The sequence below is a fragment of the Halichoerus grypus genome, chromosome 14 (genome assembly GCF_964656455.1).
Source record: "Halichoerus grypus chromosome 14, mHalGry1.hap1.1, whole genome shotgun sequence".
Classification (NCBI taxonomy): domain Eukaryota; kingdom Metazoa; phylum Chordata; class Mammalia; order Carnivora; family Phocidae; genus Halichoerus; species Halichoerus grypus.
The window spans coordinates 66,627,283-66,644,301 of NC_135725.1; the positions used below are offsets into that span (position 1 = coordinate 66,627,283).

Genomic DNA, 17,019 nt, shown 5'->3' on the forward strand with positions numbered 1-17,019 from the left:
AATTAAATTAAATTATTTCTTTCAGCCTCAATTTCTCTATCTATGATATGGGAATAATTTTATTAAAACTTCCCGAACCTATTTCATGAGCATGTTGTGGAAATAACTTTAATAGTATATGTAAACTTGCTTTATAAGGTGTAAGAGGCATTAGAGGTGCAATTTATTGTAATTATCACCATAAATCATCATTAACTTGGAAGAGAGTGTACAGAATACCAAAAAAGCATGGCTCCTGGTTTCAAGGAGCAATGATATTAACTTTCAGCTCATTATAATTTATCCTAAGCACATGAAGATTTGTGGTGCTGTATATGGGAAAAAATTTTAGATGTAAATAGAAAGGTCTTAAATGGGAAGGGGGAAATGAAAATCAAGAAGTGGGTTTAAAAACAATAGTATAACATCACTTTTCCTTATCTAGCTCTTCTATATAGCTCAAATCAGAAGAGTATTTTCTTTTTTTTTAAGATTTTATTTATTTGTCAGAGAGAGAAAGCGAGAGCACAAGAAGGGGGAGTGACAGGCAGAGGGAGAGAGAGAAGCAGACTCACTGCTGAACAGGGAGCCCAATGCAGGGCTTGATCCCAGGACCCTGGGATCATGACCTGAGCCGAAGGCAGACGCTTAACTGACTGAGCCACCTAGGCACCCCAGAAGAGTCTTTTCAAGTGTATTTGTAGAGGGTACAGTTTTGTCCTGTCCAGCTTCAAACACAAAACTTGGCACTTAACAATTTCCTCCTTTGCATTCACTTAACATTGCCTCTATCTTGTCTTTGTTCTCTTCTCCTATATACTTCAGATGCCTATATCTCCAACTAGATACAAATGTATTTAAAGAAACATTCCAGAGTTATTTCATAGTTATGCTACAAGAGTAACAATCATAGCACTTTTTAAATAGAAGGTACCTAACACATGTTTATAAAATAAATGTAAAATCTAAACAGTGCAAATATGATTTAAAAGATAATAAAGGATAATAAAGGTACTTACTACCAAGCTTTTTAAAAATTTCATTGAAAATTGAGAATTCAACTACCACCTTAACCAGATTTTTCTTTAAATTTTTTTTTTTTTATTTTCTAGAGAGAGAGAGAGAGTGAGCAAGGGGGAGGGGTAGAGAGAGAATCTCAAGCATACTCTGCACCAATGGAGCCTGACACAGGGCTCTATCTCACAACCCTGAGATCATGACCTGAGCTGAAACCAAGAATCAGATGCTTAACTGACTGAGTCACCCAGGCGCCCTGAGATCTATAAGGTTCTAAGGGAGAGACTACTCCATTAGACTATCTCCCATGGTGACTATAAGCAGCAATATCTCTTCCCCCTGCTGGCCTACAGTGGATATATAGCATGAACAAGAAATAAACTACTGTTGCTTTTTAAGCCTTTGATAATTTTTGTTTGGTTTTGGTTTTGTTTTGTTTTCCCACAGCATAACTTCGTGGTACAATCTTACTGATAGAGCTCTTAACACTTAGTGACCAGAACTGATTGATGGGCTTGGTAAAGCTTGAGGACAGCGAAATCACAGCTCAAGTACAATTTCTCTCCTTTCCAGTTCTTTGTCAGTGGAATATAAATCGGCTTAGTAATTCAGCACTTAATTTGCGATGCCAACTTGTTACCACAGAGACCACAAGCCAGCACTTCTAATCATATATACTATTTAGGCTTTCCCAATTCTTTGTTAAATGTTGTTAAAATAGCCTATAGTGTCTCAAATTATATCTGGAGTTTTCTTAGGGGGTTCCCCAGAGAATACAATGAGACCCAGAGATTGCTATGCAGAAAGCCAGTTCAAGAGTGCTGTCCAGAACAACACCTGTGACCAAGTGCAGAAAACAGGACTGGCCCCAGGGAGATGCTGAACTGCGAGGCTATCACAAGGCCCCTGCTGACTGTATGGCCAACTGTTTAGATGACCCTTTATATTTGTCCTGGTTGAAGCAAAGGGGCTTTTGTGTCCAAGCATCAGCCAGTCATTGGATGTAGCTGGTCACAGAGGAGGAGGTGTAATTTCAGCGAGGCAGCTTGCTTCAGGGGAGAGCAGTGCTGGGAAGGGGCTCAGCTGTGTGCTATCAGCAGCCATCACTCCTGGCAGCTGAAAGAACTTCTGCCTCTGTCCTGAAGGGTATTCTGTGTGGGACAACACATCTTCCACGACAAGAGTAATATAAATTCCTAAAAAAATTATTGGCGCCTGTACCAGGTTATCTCTTACGGAAACCGTTACCTCTTAGTTTTTGTCCACAATGATCTGTCCACTTGGACTGTTGTTTCCCAATCTCCAACTGTCAAAAGCGTATTTACCTTTAAGGATTCAGCTCAAAAGCCATCTAGGGAAACCCTACCAGGAAATGATGCTGTTTTCAACCATAATTTTTTTTTCCTCTTTTGGACTCTCTTGGCACTCTACACCAGTCCTGTGTTATGTTTGCTTTGAATGGGGAAGTCCCGCTAAGTGAATGACTATGAAGCTGCTCCTCAAGCCTGAGACATAGAGAAACTAAGATGGAAGATGGTGGGGGGTGGGGGGTATAACATGAGAAATTAAGACAGGACATTCTAGTGCCATTTGATTCTCTGGGGTCTCGCACAGATGACCCTAAACCTGGGAGTCTCAGAGTATCTGCTGTCCCGTATCATGACTTGTAAGCTAGGTTCTTCTCTCTTTCACCATATTCTATGGACTGTTTCCCTGTTATTCTTCAGTAGAAGCTTCAGTAGAAGATTGGTTAAATGTTCCATTCTTGACTTGGCCTTGTTTCAGAGACTTAAAGGGAGAGCAGGTCATTTCAAGGCCTTCTGTCCCCATTCCCCACCTCTGACCCCATCCCATTCATGGCTGAATCCTGCATGGTGGCTGTGGTAAGTATGGAGGAATTTTGCCAAGGGTGAGGGAAATGTCAGAGAGTAAGAATCTGAGCTGTCAGGTCTAACTGTTCTTTTCCAAGTGGAATGTCTCCCTACAGAGTCAACCTCTGATTATCTGTTTTAATTTTTATTTTGCAGGGAAGTAATTTTTTTATGCTTTGAATTAAAATTATTCATACGCATGTTTTATTTCTTCATTAGACCTTAATTTACTTGAGATAAAGAGTAAATTTAGGAAAATCACTAGAAGACTTAATTTTCCCATTGGCAAAATGAGTGGCTATAATTCTTCAAGGGTTCTTCCATCTGCAGAACTTATTAATTTTATGTGAGTCAGCCTAAAATGATAGGATGTCACAATTCTAGAAAGGTTGAGAATACCTTATCTCGGGTTTCCGTATTAGTTTGCTGGCAGATATGCTGCCCACATCTTTTTGTTACTGTCAAGTGAAATAACTGCTCTGGAACAGAGGGCGAGAATAACACAAAGAAAGTAAAACAAAGAAATTTCACAACAGCCACCATCAGGAACTCAGGGGCAATTTGACTTAAAGCAGCTTGAAATTTTAAAAGAAAAGCAGAAAATGCAATCTTTTCTTATTTGCTTTCTGTTTCTTCTTTAAACAAGCACACTCTACCTCCCCAAAGACTTTCCCCTAAAAAGAAAACACATTGCACAGCTTGACCTGTAATTTAAATCACAATGAAGCTTCCAGTTAGAATGTATCTTCATCATAAATCTGCTATAAATCCCCCAGTGTTTGGTTAAATTCCCTTACCCTCTTAAACAGCATGACCCCAGTTTTATTTTCCCTAGATGTAAAATGTTGAATTATAGCTTATTTATGAGCTTCATGAATAAGACTAATCCGGTTGCCGTTTATAGAGAAATTCTCACCAGGTTATTACACTCCTAGATCCCATTAACTAATAAAAAATATTCAAAATAAAAAAATTACTCCAAAGTAGCCTAAGCAGAATTGCTGGCAACATTTCTTTGTATAAAAAGAAGATGCCGGGCGCCTGGGTGGCTCAGTCGTTAAGCGTCTGCCTTCGGCTCAGGTCATGATCCCAGGGTCTTGGGATCGAGTCCCACATCGGGCTCCCTGCTCGGCAGGAAGCCTGCTTCTCCCTCTCCCACTCCCCCTGCTTGTGTTCCTGCTCTCGCTATCTCTCACTCTGTCAAATAAGTAAATAAAATCTTTAAAAAAAAAAAAAAAAAAAAAAAATTCATCAAAAAAAACAAACAAAAAAAAAGAAGATGCCACTGGCCAGCACCATGAAGAACATTTCCTCCCATCGTCCCTGCTCAGCACTTCCACCTATGCTAAATCCAAACTGCTTTTTATAAACATTTACAAATCTACCTGTCTAGCCTGTCACTTATTCTTAGTGGGATATTACTTCTTCACTAAGAGTCCACTCCCTGTGAGCAGTGGTTAAAATCGTTCAGGTTTTATGTTTTTGACCTAAACCTGGGTACCCACTATAAATCCAAACTTGACTGAGAATGTCCAGCATCTGGTGAAATAGGTCAGCTGGGGTTTCAATGACCTGAGGGCTTCGGTAGTCACATGAAGAGGAAAATTACTGGAGGCATTAAGACTGCTAGTTATTTCTAGGGCAGTATAAGATTATTGCAAAAAGTTATGCTTTGTAATCAATAAAATAAAAACTGATATCCACTACAATCTAAGCTCCATAAGGCAGAAATTTTTGTTGTACTGCCCACTGACATTGTAAGCATTCGAGCATTTGTTGAATAAATGGATGGACTTTAGTCCTGGCTTTTCTCTGTGATCAAAGTCTAGTTCTATGATCCCGCTTCTTCATCTATAGAGTGGAGATAATAAAAGAATTGTTGGGGTGCCTGGGTGACTCAGTTGGTTAAGAGTCTGACTCTTCACCTCAGCTCAGTTCTTGATCTCAGGGTTGTGAGTTCAAGCCCCACATTGGGCTCCATGCTGGGCATGGACATACTTAAAAAATAATAATAATAATACATAAATAAATACTTGCTGAGTTACATAAAGTAACTTAGGAAAAGTGTTTGGAACTTGGCAGAGCACAAGTATACATCAATATTTTAAGCAATAGAATTACTTAATAACAATAAGATGACTCAAGCCAAGTCTGAAATAAGATTATTTTAAATCCTTGAAGACCAGTGATGGGCATAACTGTTGTCTGAAAGTGGCAAGGCCTGTTTTTTCCCCTAAAATGTGAAGGTTTAAACTTTTAGGGATTAAAAGGCTTTGTTTTTGGAGAATCATCTGAATGGATACTCAAATTTACACAAATGTAGAGCAATGGTTCTCTGCTAGAATAGAAAGATTTTAGATATATAGCATCAAGAAAATAAACAGCTTTGCTTAATATTATAACATATTTATATTACTGTAGGCAAAATCTGTTTCTCTTAAAAACATGGTCCTTGGGGGCGCCTGGGTGGCTCAGTCGTTAAGCGTCTGCCTTCGGCTCAGGTCATGATCTCAGGGTCCTGGGATCGAGCCCCACATCGGGCTCCCTGCTCTGCGGGAAGCCTGCTTCTCCCTCTCCCACTCCCCCTGCTTGTGTTCCTGCTCTCGCTATGTCTCTCTCTGTCAAATAAATAAATAAAATCTTTAAAAAAAAAAACATGGTCCTTGGGGCACCTGGGTGGCTCAGATGGTTCAGCGTCTGCCTTGGGCTCAGGTCATGATCCCAGGGTCCTGGGATCAAGCCCCACATCGGGCTCCTGGCTCAGCGAGGAGCCTGCTTCTCCCTCTCCCTCTGCCTCTCTCCCTGCTCATGCTTTCTCTCTCTCTCTCTCTGTATCTCTGTGTCTCAAATGAATAAATAAAATCTTTAAAAAAAAAATGGTTCTTTACTATGTATGAATCTAGATTATTCTATGCCGTACATTATTGCTTGTCTTTATAAAAGTCAATAAGCAATTTCTTTTTTTCCAAACAGTGACTCATAGAAATTGGAAGAGGGGAACTGGAAATGACAGAGAAGACTGGGAGACATGATTTTCATTGCCCACTGACAAAGGATATAAAGAATTAGATCTGGATTGCTGAAGCCCCATATGAGCTCTGCCGTGAATGTCCATAAAATGCTGTATTTTGAAGGAAAAACAGCCTCAAACTCTTAGAAATGTATTGATGTTACATTATCCTGGTCTGAAGTCCCTTGGGAAACAAAGGGCAAGACCCCACCCTTATGTGTAGGAGTGGGATTTGGGGAGAGGAAGAGTGGAGACTGAAAGGGAATAGCCAGAGATATCATATTTCTGATACAGAAACATAAGTATTTTGTACAACTTTAGAGGGGGCAGAGACTGGTACTAATACATATTTATTGAAGTGGGAATTTAAGTCAGAATTCAAAGAATAAGAAATACTTGTGACTCTAGAGGACTGAAGAATGATGTAGAGGAGTACAGGGAAAATGTTAATTACAGAAGACGCAGAGTTTGTGAGATAAACATCCAAAGGTGAAGAGTCTGTTTGAATCTAATAAGAACTAACTTAGTAATAAAAGGAAACCAGTTGGAGGAAGATCAAGCAGATGTGTATGGATTTGAAATAAAAAGATACCATGATGACAAAGAGAACAATGAAATGAGAATTACATTTGAGAAAGGGGAGCCAGTAATCATCTTCATAAAGGAAGGGGTGTGGCAAAACAGAAGAAAGGAGATGAGTAGCTTTGGCCATAAGCCAGCATGGAAGTGATAAAAGCCAAAGAGAGCTGAAAAACTGAAATTACAAATATGAAATAAAAATTTGCATTTTATGAGTACTGTGTGAAAATATTTTCTTAAGAGCTAGTTGGTACCAGACTTCTTTCTGTTTTTTAGGAAAAGCTACTTTCTATATGGAATGTAAGAATCTGAAAGCAATGCTTGGCAGGTGCAAAACAGAGATCATTGATGTTCTTCATGAAAAGTAAATGAGAATGATGAGGGAACAGAAGGCAAGCTGAGGACAAAGCACAAGCTGACACCCTGCAAACCTCCACCCCCACTCCCACGTGGGATATATGTGACATTCCTCAGGCACTCCTGGCTGCCCTCAAACTAAGGAAAGGGAAAAAAAAAAGCAACAAAAACAAATGGTTAACTAATAGAGATCACAGTCCCACAAGACATGAGCCTCTATCAGTTTACAAATGTCTCAGTGATTTACAAGGAAAAAGCATTCTTATCAATAGCCCAACTTCCATAGACCCATAGACTCAATTTCCTGGAGCCCTAACATCACCTACCCATCCACAGTGATGTGGGAAACAAAGGTAGAAGGGAATGTAAATAAAATAAAATTTCCTTGTAACCTGCAGCCCATGGACAAGGACTTGTGATAGGCAGAGTATAACATTAACCTCCCAAGTGTCTTAATGTTAATGATTTGCTAGAGGGAAAAACCACCTTAACTTGACAATGGCAAGGTCTCAATATCCTGTGGGTCCTCGTTAGCATAAAAATGTTCTTTTGAAAACTTCCCTTCTCCCTTACCTCCCCGCCAACTCCCAGGTATGTAATCAGCCATTCCTCAAAACTTCAGTGCAGCAACTCTTTCTGCCCATGGGTCCTGTCCCCATGCTTTAATAAAACCACCTTTTTGCACCGAAGAGGTCTCAAGAGTTCTTTCTTGATTGCCGGCTCCAGATCTCACCCCACCAACACCAACTCATCTACATTAAAAAACTACATCAAGAAGACCTCCTCTAATATGGTTGACTGAACTTCCCTTTATACAGTAATACTGGATAAAATATAATAATAATTATATAAACCATATGCCCAGCTCAATAACAAAAACCAAAAAAAACCCAAAAAACAAAAAACAAAAAAACACAACAGGAAATTCTCAGTGCCAGAAACAAACTGAAAAATTGCAACGCTCCCACATTTTATAACCTGGCTATATGGCTCAGGAGCCAGTGGCTGGGTTTCAGGGCACAAGCATAAGGCCTGGACAGTGAGGCAGAGGAGCAGGAACTAAGCCCTTAAGTAAAACCTCAAGCCTTAAGCAACTGCCAGTCACTGGGACTGAAAAATCCCACCTGCTAGTCTGGGGAAGAAGAGAAGTTTGTTCTTTGCCTGGGGCTTTGAATAGGGGTTACAAACAAAAGGTACCTGTGAGAAATAAAAACCCCAGGCCTGCATGACATAAATTTACAATATCTGCATAATTCAGGAACCACAAACTGAGAAATAATCATTCACAAATGCCCCAGGATATTTAAGAGGCAAAAAACCCTGGCAGAAACAAATACATAACTGTTCTGAAGGGACTCTTTCACAACTCGGCATAAGAGACTCCCGTAAACAAAACCACCCCATCCCAGAACAGTACCAGGGGAGGATATAAATCACTATGAGTAAAACTCAGCAAATGTTGTAAATAGTAGAGTTAGGAACTCAAAAGCTGGAAGTACCTGAAAGAGAAGATAAAGATATTTGATTAAAGAGGCAAAATAGCAGAAATTATGATGAAAGAATATAGGCAGATTTCACAAAGAACCAAACATAACATGTAGTACTGAAAACAGTTTTGTCATTGAAATGAAAGTGAATGGGCCTAACCGGATCCCACAGGTGAATGAATGGTCACGTCCTTTTCTATTACTTAAATTATGTTCAGCTATATTTCTTGTCAAACAGGTTATACTTGGTGTATTCAAAATGTGCTGCTATGCAATACAGTTTGACAATATGGACTTCCCATCATTATCAATTCATTCCTTTGAACCCCAAGTTAATCTCTCAACAAAATGAATCAACCTTTCCTTATGTCTGCAGGGAAGGTAAAGTCCTTTCATTTTTTCTTCGGTCCTAAGTTGCAGGGAGAGAGGATTCATCTAAGTCCCAAGAAGAGCTACTTTAGAACTCTAAAATTAGAAATGTGCACCCAGGGAAAGACTGTCCTTCCGTGTCCTGGAAGAGTAGACCAAATCTTTTTCCTAGGTCCCCCTTATGGCTTTATCAGTGCCTTTGTTGGTGCTGCCCGCCTTTACATAAGGACTAAAACTCCCCCGGCCTGTCAATCTTGAACCTTTCAAAAGATTTTGATCCATGGTGATGAAACAAGAACAGTGTTTTATTTTTACTACATTTACCCTATGGTCTATCTTTACTTCCAGCCCTTCCCTCTCCAAGTTAGGGCAGTATGAGTGGCTTTGTGCCTTGATCTTCTCCACTTCCCTGTGATCTCGGGAGGCATTAGTTATTTCCTCAAGTCCATCTGTACTAACGGAAATTCCTTACTGTTCCTGGCATGCTGGAAGACTAAAATGGGTATAGATCTGTCCTTTAATAAGCAATTTTCATTTTAGTAAATACTTTCAGTAGAAGTAGATATGTATATTCTTATAACAACTCAGAAGTGCTCATCTGGCAAAAGTGCATTTGCATCTGTTTTCATCCATTTGACTTAAATATATAAGCTAATAATTAATCTATTAAATAAGTGCAAAGGCGAACAGCGTCCATTTTCACCCCCGAAGAAATGTTTATTTCACAACTTGGTAAAGCCCACTTTAGGGTTTGTTGGCAAATTAAAATTCTTTCCTCACAAAGTGATGAAGGGGACATTGTTGAAAATAAATGTATATTAAAATTGAATAGACCACTGCAATGACATGGATGGAGCTAGAGAATTATGCTAAGCCAAAAAGTCAGGGGCGACTGGGTGGCTCAGTTGGCTAAGCGACTGCCTTTGGCTCAGGTCATGATCCCGGAATCCCAGGATAGACCACATCAGGCTCCCTGCTCAGTGGGGAGTCTGCTTCTCCCTCTGACCCTCTCCCCTCTCATGCCCTCTCTCACTCTCTCTCTCAAATAAATGAAATCTTTAAAAAAAAGTCGGAGAAAGACAAATACCACATGATCTCACTCATATGTGGAATTTAAGAAACAAAACAAACAAGCAAAGATAAAAAGAGACAAACCAAGAAACAGACTCTTAACTAGAGAAAAAACTGATGTTTACCAGAGGAGAGGTGGGTGGGGAATGGGTTAAATAGGTGATGGGGATTAAGGCGTGCACTTGTAAACACTGGGTATTGTATGGAAGTGTTTAATCATTATATTGCACCCCTGAAACTAATATAACATTGTATATTAATGATACTGGAATTAAAATAAAAAATTTAATAAAAAACTTGAATAGGACCAATATATGTGAGTTGTAGAATGCAGCGGATGTAGGAATCAAAGTAGACAAAGATAAATACTTAAAGATGTTAGGCCAGTAACCATTGACAGTACAGAAGGGGGTGGGATATGAGAGTAAATTATTCTTTAGTAAACAAACCAAAACCACCCCAAACTTACTCTATCTTCTTAAGTAGACAAAGAATTTCAAAACACAGGCCCATTCTTGGTAATTCTTGGTAGTCTGACCGGTGTCCAATGCTGCAAAGCCATGGGGGGGGCGGAGTTTTAAATAAATGGTTTAAAATAGTATACCGGCTGCAACATCTTTTTATACATCACCTAGGTATAGTACTACAATGCACTCTGAAGCGGTCCTTCCTAAATTACTATTATCAGTACGCTCAACTGTGAGTAAATTGGTCAGTTTTGTTTGTTAAGAACAATACACACTAATAAATGCAGAATCTGTTCTTAGTGGTCCTGGATTCTGAACACGAAGAGGAATAGTATATAGCAATTTAAGAGTACGCGCTATGGAGCTAGACTGCTTGGGAACAAATCCCAGCTTCTCCAGTTACTACTGGAAGTAAGTTCGCTCATCTATAAAATGAAAACAGCGTCACGGATTTCACAGAGTTGTTGCAGGATTTTAAAGCCCTTGGAACCCAGCCTGTCACGCAAAGCTCAATAAATATTAGCTGTCGGGTTTCCAAAGAAATTCTCTGAAATGTTAGTTCTGCCACTGCTTTATCGAAGTGCAGGGAGGGGAGCACCTATTTGTCCACCTCCCGCTGCCGGCCCCACACAATTTCTCCTCTGGGATCAGCACGGCTTCCCGCAGCGTCCGCGAAAACTAACGTCCCTCCCCATTGCGAAATTTGAGATGAAAAAGCCCGCCAGGGTCCGGAGCCAGGAGGGGCGGAGCCAGAACGCGCCCCACAGTCCGCCCAAATTCCGCGCCTCCCCAGCCCGGACAAAGCGCAGCCTCCCATTCTTGATAAATGTGAGCCAAATCGGGTAAATCCTGAGGCTTCTGAAGTACAACGAGGACACCGGCAACAAGGATTCCCGCCTCCCCGCCTCCACGACTCTAAGGCTACAGCGTCCGTACAACCAAGCCCCGCCAAACCCGCGGGACTCCGGACGGGGCGGGGCCGCTGGGAGGACCCGAGGCCTACGGGGCCTGGGGTGGGGCGGGGCCGGCGCGGCGCGAGGCCCCGAGGCTGAGGTGCGTGGCTGCCCAAGGAGTGCCGGATGCTGAGTTCAACACATGCCACTTGCTCTTTTAGTCCTCAGGCCCCAGCCGTCGCATCCCCAGAGCTGCCCATGTCGTGACGCTCTTTCCTATCTCCCTGTCACTTTGGTTGTTCGATGGGAGGGAAAAATTGAACCTCTAAGTCAGGCATATCCTAGGCACCGGCCAATGAAATAGGCAGTGGATGTGGGGTCCTTTGCTCGCGCCGAAATTCAAAGGTATAAATATTTCCGGCCCTGATGCGGAGCGCGGGGCGAGTGTTGCAGCTGCTATGGAGGGCTTCTCTTGGTAGCGCCCGAAGCCTGGCAGAGTGGGCCGGCTTTCTGCTCTTGTAACCAGGAGTAGCTTCTAGGGCGCCTCAAGCCGGGGCGGCCTGGCGCAGCGGTGAGGCGGGTGCGTGCGCGCGGCTGGTTGGGCCTAGTCTGGCATTCCTTGGCTGGAGAGGAGGAAGGGTTGTTTTTTTGTGTGTGCCAGGGGAGAGAGGGGTCAGCAAGAAGGGCCCTCAAACTAAAGTGAGTCCTAATGGGTTCCCTGACAGAGTGGCTACTTCCTTTCCAGCCTTGGAGTAGGGCAAACGTGTTGATAGAAAGGCCTGGTGGGGCTAGGGAACAGGCAGAGTGAAAACAAGCTGGAGAGTATGTGGGATTCATCTATTTAGTGAATATTGATGGCACTTCCCTTTCCCGGCGCCCTGGAGTCAGGCACTATTCCGGCGTACAGCGGTGGACGCAGGCAAAGATTCTACAGGAACTTGCATTACGATAGTCTGGATAGACGAGTAAATAAATACTGTGTAGTGTCATCCTAAGTACGATGAAGGAAAAAGCAGAGTGAGGGGATGGGGACAGGTGCGTTTTTAAATAGGGAAGTCAGAAAAGACCCTAGTAAGATTACGTTTGAGCAAGGACTTGAGTGTAGTAAAGAGCGAGTCATGTCATTTTTGGGGAGCAGGACATTATGGGCAAAGGGAGTGGGATATGAAATAATCAGTTTCTGTTAGAGTATGATAAAGATGGAAGGTAAGCCTAGAAAAGTAAGTCGTTGACTTCAGGTTGAATTAATGGTTTAATTCCAATTAATTAAGTTGGAAAAAGGTGTCTTTACATCAGAGGAAGTAGCTCGGCAAGTGGCTGTTTTCTATTAAGCTGTCATTCTTACGTTTTAGTCTTTTACATACATTATGATTACAGATTTCTGTCCCACTTAATGTATTTCTGTTTTATACAGAGCTGCTTTGTGGCCTGTTGGATTCCTAGCAGACGTTTACCTGTCCAAGTCAGTAGTGAAAATGCATGTTAAGTCAATCATCCTTGAAGGATTTAAGTCCTATGCTCAGAGGACTGAAGTCAATGGTTTTGACCCCCTCTTCAATGCTATCACTGGTTTAAATGGTAGTGGGAAATCCAACATATTGGACTCCATCTGCTTTTTGCTGGGCATCTCCAACCTATCTCAGGTAAACTTTCTGATTTATGTGAATTATAAGTTTGGGGACCCTCAAGGGGATTCCACATTGAACTTAGAGACTATTGCAGTATTCTCTTCATTTGCAGTTTTGTTTATGCAAATTATCTTATACCTCACCACAGTCCTTTAGAGGTAGATATTATTACTCCGTTTTTCAGGTGAGAAAACAGAAACTTTGTGTTGCATAAGGTTCATCCCTTTAAGATGTTTGGAGCAACACTCAAAGTCAGGTATTCTTTAAGGCAGTCTTCTTCCAGAGTCTGTATTCCTATGCACTCACCCTGCATTATAATGCCTTTTCAGGATCTAAAGGAATTGGATGAACAGTGAAATTCTTAGATGCTGTCTTCCTAAATCTTTCAAATGAACTTCAGTTAAGAAATGAGTGGAAAACCATTCAATGCAGGGGTGGAAAAGTCCTGTGGAGAAAGGCACTCATTTTAGGTGTTTTCCCATTTTCCTTGCTTTTCTTGGTTCTGAATGCAACTGTCTGTCCTTGGCTACTTAATGGATACTACATGGGTGGTTTTCCAACAGCAAGAAACCCAATTTTAATGCCATTTTGTGCAGTATGGGGTTTTGTAATTGATAAACTTTTCTTTTGTTTTAGGTTCGGGCTTCTAATTTACAAGATTTAGTTTACAAAAATGGGCAGGCTGGTATAACCAAAGCCTCAGTGTCAATCACATTTGATAATTCTGACAAAAAGCAAAGCCCTTTAGGATTTGAGGTTCATGATGAAATTACAGTAACAAGGCAGGTGAGTGGTTTCAAAATATCTGGATATCTAAGAACTTATGTCTGAGGTGTTTTTTGGCTATATGACTTTCGTGGAGAGAAAGTTTATGAGCAAAATTGATCAAATACTGACTAGATTTCTTTTTTTTTTTTTAAGATTTTATTTATTTATTTGACAGAGAGACAGCGAGAGAGGGAACACAAGCAGAGGGAGTGGGAGAGGGAGAAGCAGGCTTCCTGCTGAGCAGGGAGCCCGATGCGATGCAGGGTTCCATCCCAGCACCCTGGGATCATGACCTGAGCTGAAGGTAGATGTTTAACTGACTGAGCCACTCAGGCACCCCCTGACTAGATTTCTTAAGAGTATCTTCCTTATGTTAAAAATTTGATCATGCAGTGCTCGCTTCGGCAGCACATATACTAAAAAAATTTGATCATGCAAATTCTACCATTTACCAAGAGGATTGAAAGGGATCTGAAAAGCCATCAATCAGTGTAGACACTCAACCATGCTTAAATCTTGAACCATACTTGAATCTTCTCTGTGCTGGAATACCTATAGTTGGGATCTTGTTATCTTCTGAGGTAATCTATTCTGTTACTGGACAGGTCTAATTAGTTATTCCTATAAAATGAGCCAAAGTATTGTCATCAACTTTTCCACATTAAATCTGGTTCCTTGAAAGCATCGAAAAGCAAATCTAATGTATTCCATATTTTAATATTTAGGTTTAATATTTAGGTGTTAAATATTTAATATTTAAGCTAAATCTCTAGGTCTTTCAACTGATAATTGTTTCTATTTCCTTCACTTGTCTGATCACACTGAATACAAACTTGCTCTAGTTTTTTTATGCCCTTATTATTTTTAATGCATGGCAACTTAAATTGCATTTACCAGAAATAGTCTCCTTAGGACAGGATTAAGCAGAATTGTCATTTCTTTAATTTTAAGTGTCCTTCTGTTTTCCCCTATATGACATTGGAGAGTTCATAATACATTATGAATTCATATCTGATTTACTTAAAATCACTCTAATTTTTTAAATGTGTGTTATTAGCTGTGTTACTGCCATTTCTGTATGCAGGTTTTTAAAACCAGTGCAGGACCATACATCTGTCCCTTTTTTCTTACAGTCATACAATGTTACTTTGTCAGTTTTATTTTTAAAAATTCTGTTAAGTCCTGTTTACTCTCCATCTTAGCATTATGTAACTTATGAATCCCCTTTCTATTTTAATAAAAACCTCTGGCTAAAAAAAAATAAGGCATTGACTAGGATAAAATCCTGTTGTGTGTCATTAAGTATCCATGAAATACTTTTAGGAATTTTCAGTAAGTCTGCTACTAATCTACCTAAAAATCCTTTCCTCATGCATTCCATATGCCTGTATTTTCACCAAAATTTTGTCATAAGGATTTTGTTAAAATATTTATGTATATTAGGTCTGTTCAAATATATTAATATCAGCTTCATACTCCTGTCAAGAAATGAATTAACACTCATTCAGTATTTTCTTAAATGTTTGCTGTGTGCTGGGCATTCTTGAAGGCACTGGGAAATACAGATAGAAGAGTGAGAAACATCTTATTAAGGACCTCAAAATACTATGGGTGAGATGATTATTTAGGTGACAATAGAAGTGCAATAGTAGAGTCTGAACAAGCTGGTGTCTGGTATAAGTTGTTCTTTGAAGCTCTATGATTACTCTTTTTCTTTCAAGAATTCACAAGTCATGTCTTTATTAACCCCTTTTAGAATCTTGTCAAGGATTGTTATCAAACTGCTTGCCTTTGGGGCACCTGGGTGGCTCATTCGGTTAAGCGTCTGACTCTTGATTTCAGCTCAGGTCATGATCTCGGGGTTGTGAGGTCAAGCCCCCTCGTGGTTCTTAACGCAGGGCGTGAAACCTGCTTAAGATTCTCTTTCCTTTTCCCTCTTAAAAACAAAAACAAAAATGAGAAAAACCAAAACAAAACTGCTTGTCTTTAGTATCTGACTTCTGTTCTTTGGAAATTAAAACGTGGAGGAAAGAGGGGTTAACCTCTGAGCGTGGAAAAATTGCAGAAAGAGTGATCAGGGTTAGAATATGTTTTACACATGCTTGGAAACAAAGTCAAAAGTGACCTTAGAGATCTAGTCCAATGCAGGGGAGGTTAGGAGGATTGTGCATGGTTATATAACTAGTTAGCAAAAGTCTTTGGATTGAGTCAGGACAATTGACGTCTATATTCTTGTTGACCATCTCACACTTCCTCCATTACTTACTCAGGATTGGTTTTATTTACCATTAGTTGGACAGAACAAACAAGTGAAACATATTTGGGAATTTATCATCTTAGTTCAAGATGTGTATGTTCATTTATATTTTTTAAAATACTTCCCTTTTAGGTGGTTATTGGTGGTAGAAATAAATATTTAATCAATGGAGTAAATGCAAACAATACCAGAGTACAAGATCTCTTCTGTTCTGTTGGCCTTAATGTTAACAACCCTCACTTTCTCATCATGCAGGTATTTTATTTATGGTCTTTATATAATGGTTTTGACATCGTTTATTTTTTAAGTTATTATAATAGGAGAAGTGCTTCTTTTTGGGTTTTCCATTTTTTGTTTTCTATTGTACTGGTATTTGGGTACCTGTTAAGAGTATAGGTTGTTTATATGTACTGATATGTTCTAAGATACACATTTGAAGAATGTCTAGAAGTAAATTTCCTTGACTTATTTTGTTATTGCAAGAATAATACACGGTCACTGTAAAAATTTTTAAAAATATATTGTCATAATGTATCCTTTTAAAGTACTGGATTCAAGCATTTCATTATTTCAAATATATACTAAATTTTAAGTAATTTTCTTCCTTAGAAACTTATTCAAATGAAAAATAAGTGCTAATACTGTCTTGCCCTTATATTACCTCACTTGACCCATCCATCTATCCTCTTAGAAAGTCACAGCAAGGCCAATGGCAGGATCCTGATGCAACCAACATTATTTTTACCACATCACAGCCTCAAAGCTGAAAATTGATTTCAAATGAATCTAAATCCTAAGTAATATGATGCCCCGAGAGTTGGGTTAGTAGGGTTTTGTTTTGTTTTTTGATAGTGATATGCTGGCATTGAAATAAAAGATTTTACTCTTTTATTTGAGGCCCAGAAGTGTGCAATGTATTTCTAGAAATTATCTTGGAGCACAGCCATTAAAAAAAAAAAACAAGAAGTGTTTAACAGTTATGCCAACATTTATATATTTATATACTTGCTGGAGACTTCTATGTCATTGTTGTTTCAGAAATATGGTCTGAGTTAACTTTGTATTATTTAATAACTGTATGTCACTGGTAAGTGAAAAGGTAAATAGCAAATTTCTGGAATTATAAGGTACCTTTGGTCTCAAATGTAATGTAGGTAAAAGAAAGAACTCCCAAAAGATTTGTATATTAGGATGGAACAACTTCAGGGCAGATAAACATGTATGCCTGTATGACTCTATCATTATAGTAACTGCCATTTTATTTTT

General features: G+C 39.7%; 1 protein-coding gene across 3 annotated transcripts in view; it reads left to right on the forward strand.

The window, feature by feature from the left end:
• The first annotated feature begins 11,511 nt into the window (after positions 1 to 11,511).
• Positions 11,512 to 17,019, forward strand: part of SMC2 (structural maintenance of chromosomes 2) — a 65,417-nt gene continuing 59,909 nt past the window's right edge. For all 3 annotated transcript variants that reach the window (XM_036080060.2, XM_078061537.1, XM_078061538.1), the window contains exons 1-4: positions 11,512 to 11,680; positions 12,515 to 12,743; positions 13,365 to 13,514; positions 15,886 to 16,008. In XM_036080060.2, coding sequence (XP_035935953.2) covers positions 12,576 to 12,743; positions 13,365 to 13,514; positions 15,886 to 16,008 — 441 coding nt within the window. In that variant the 5' untranslated portion in view covers positions 11,512 to 11,680; positions 12,515 to 12,575. The remainder of the gene's footprint in view (positions 11,681 to 12,514; positions 12,744 to 13,364; positions 13,515 to 15,885; positions 16,009 to 17,019) is intronic.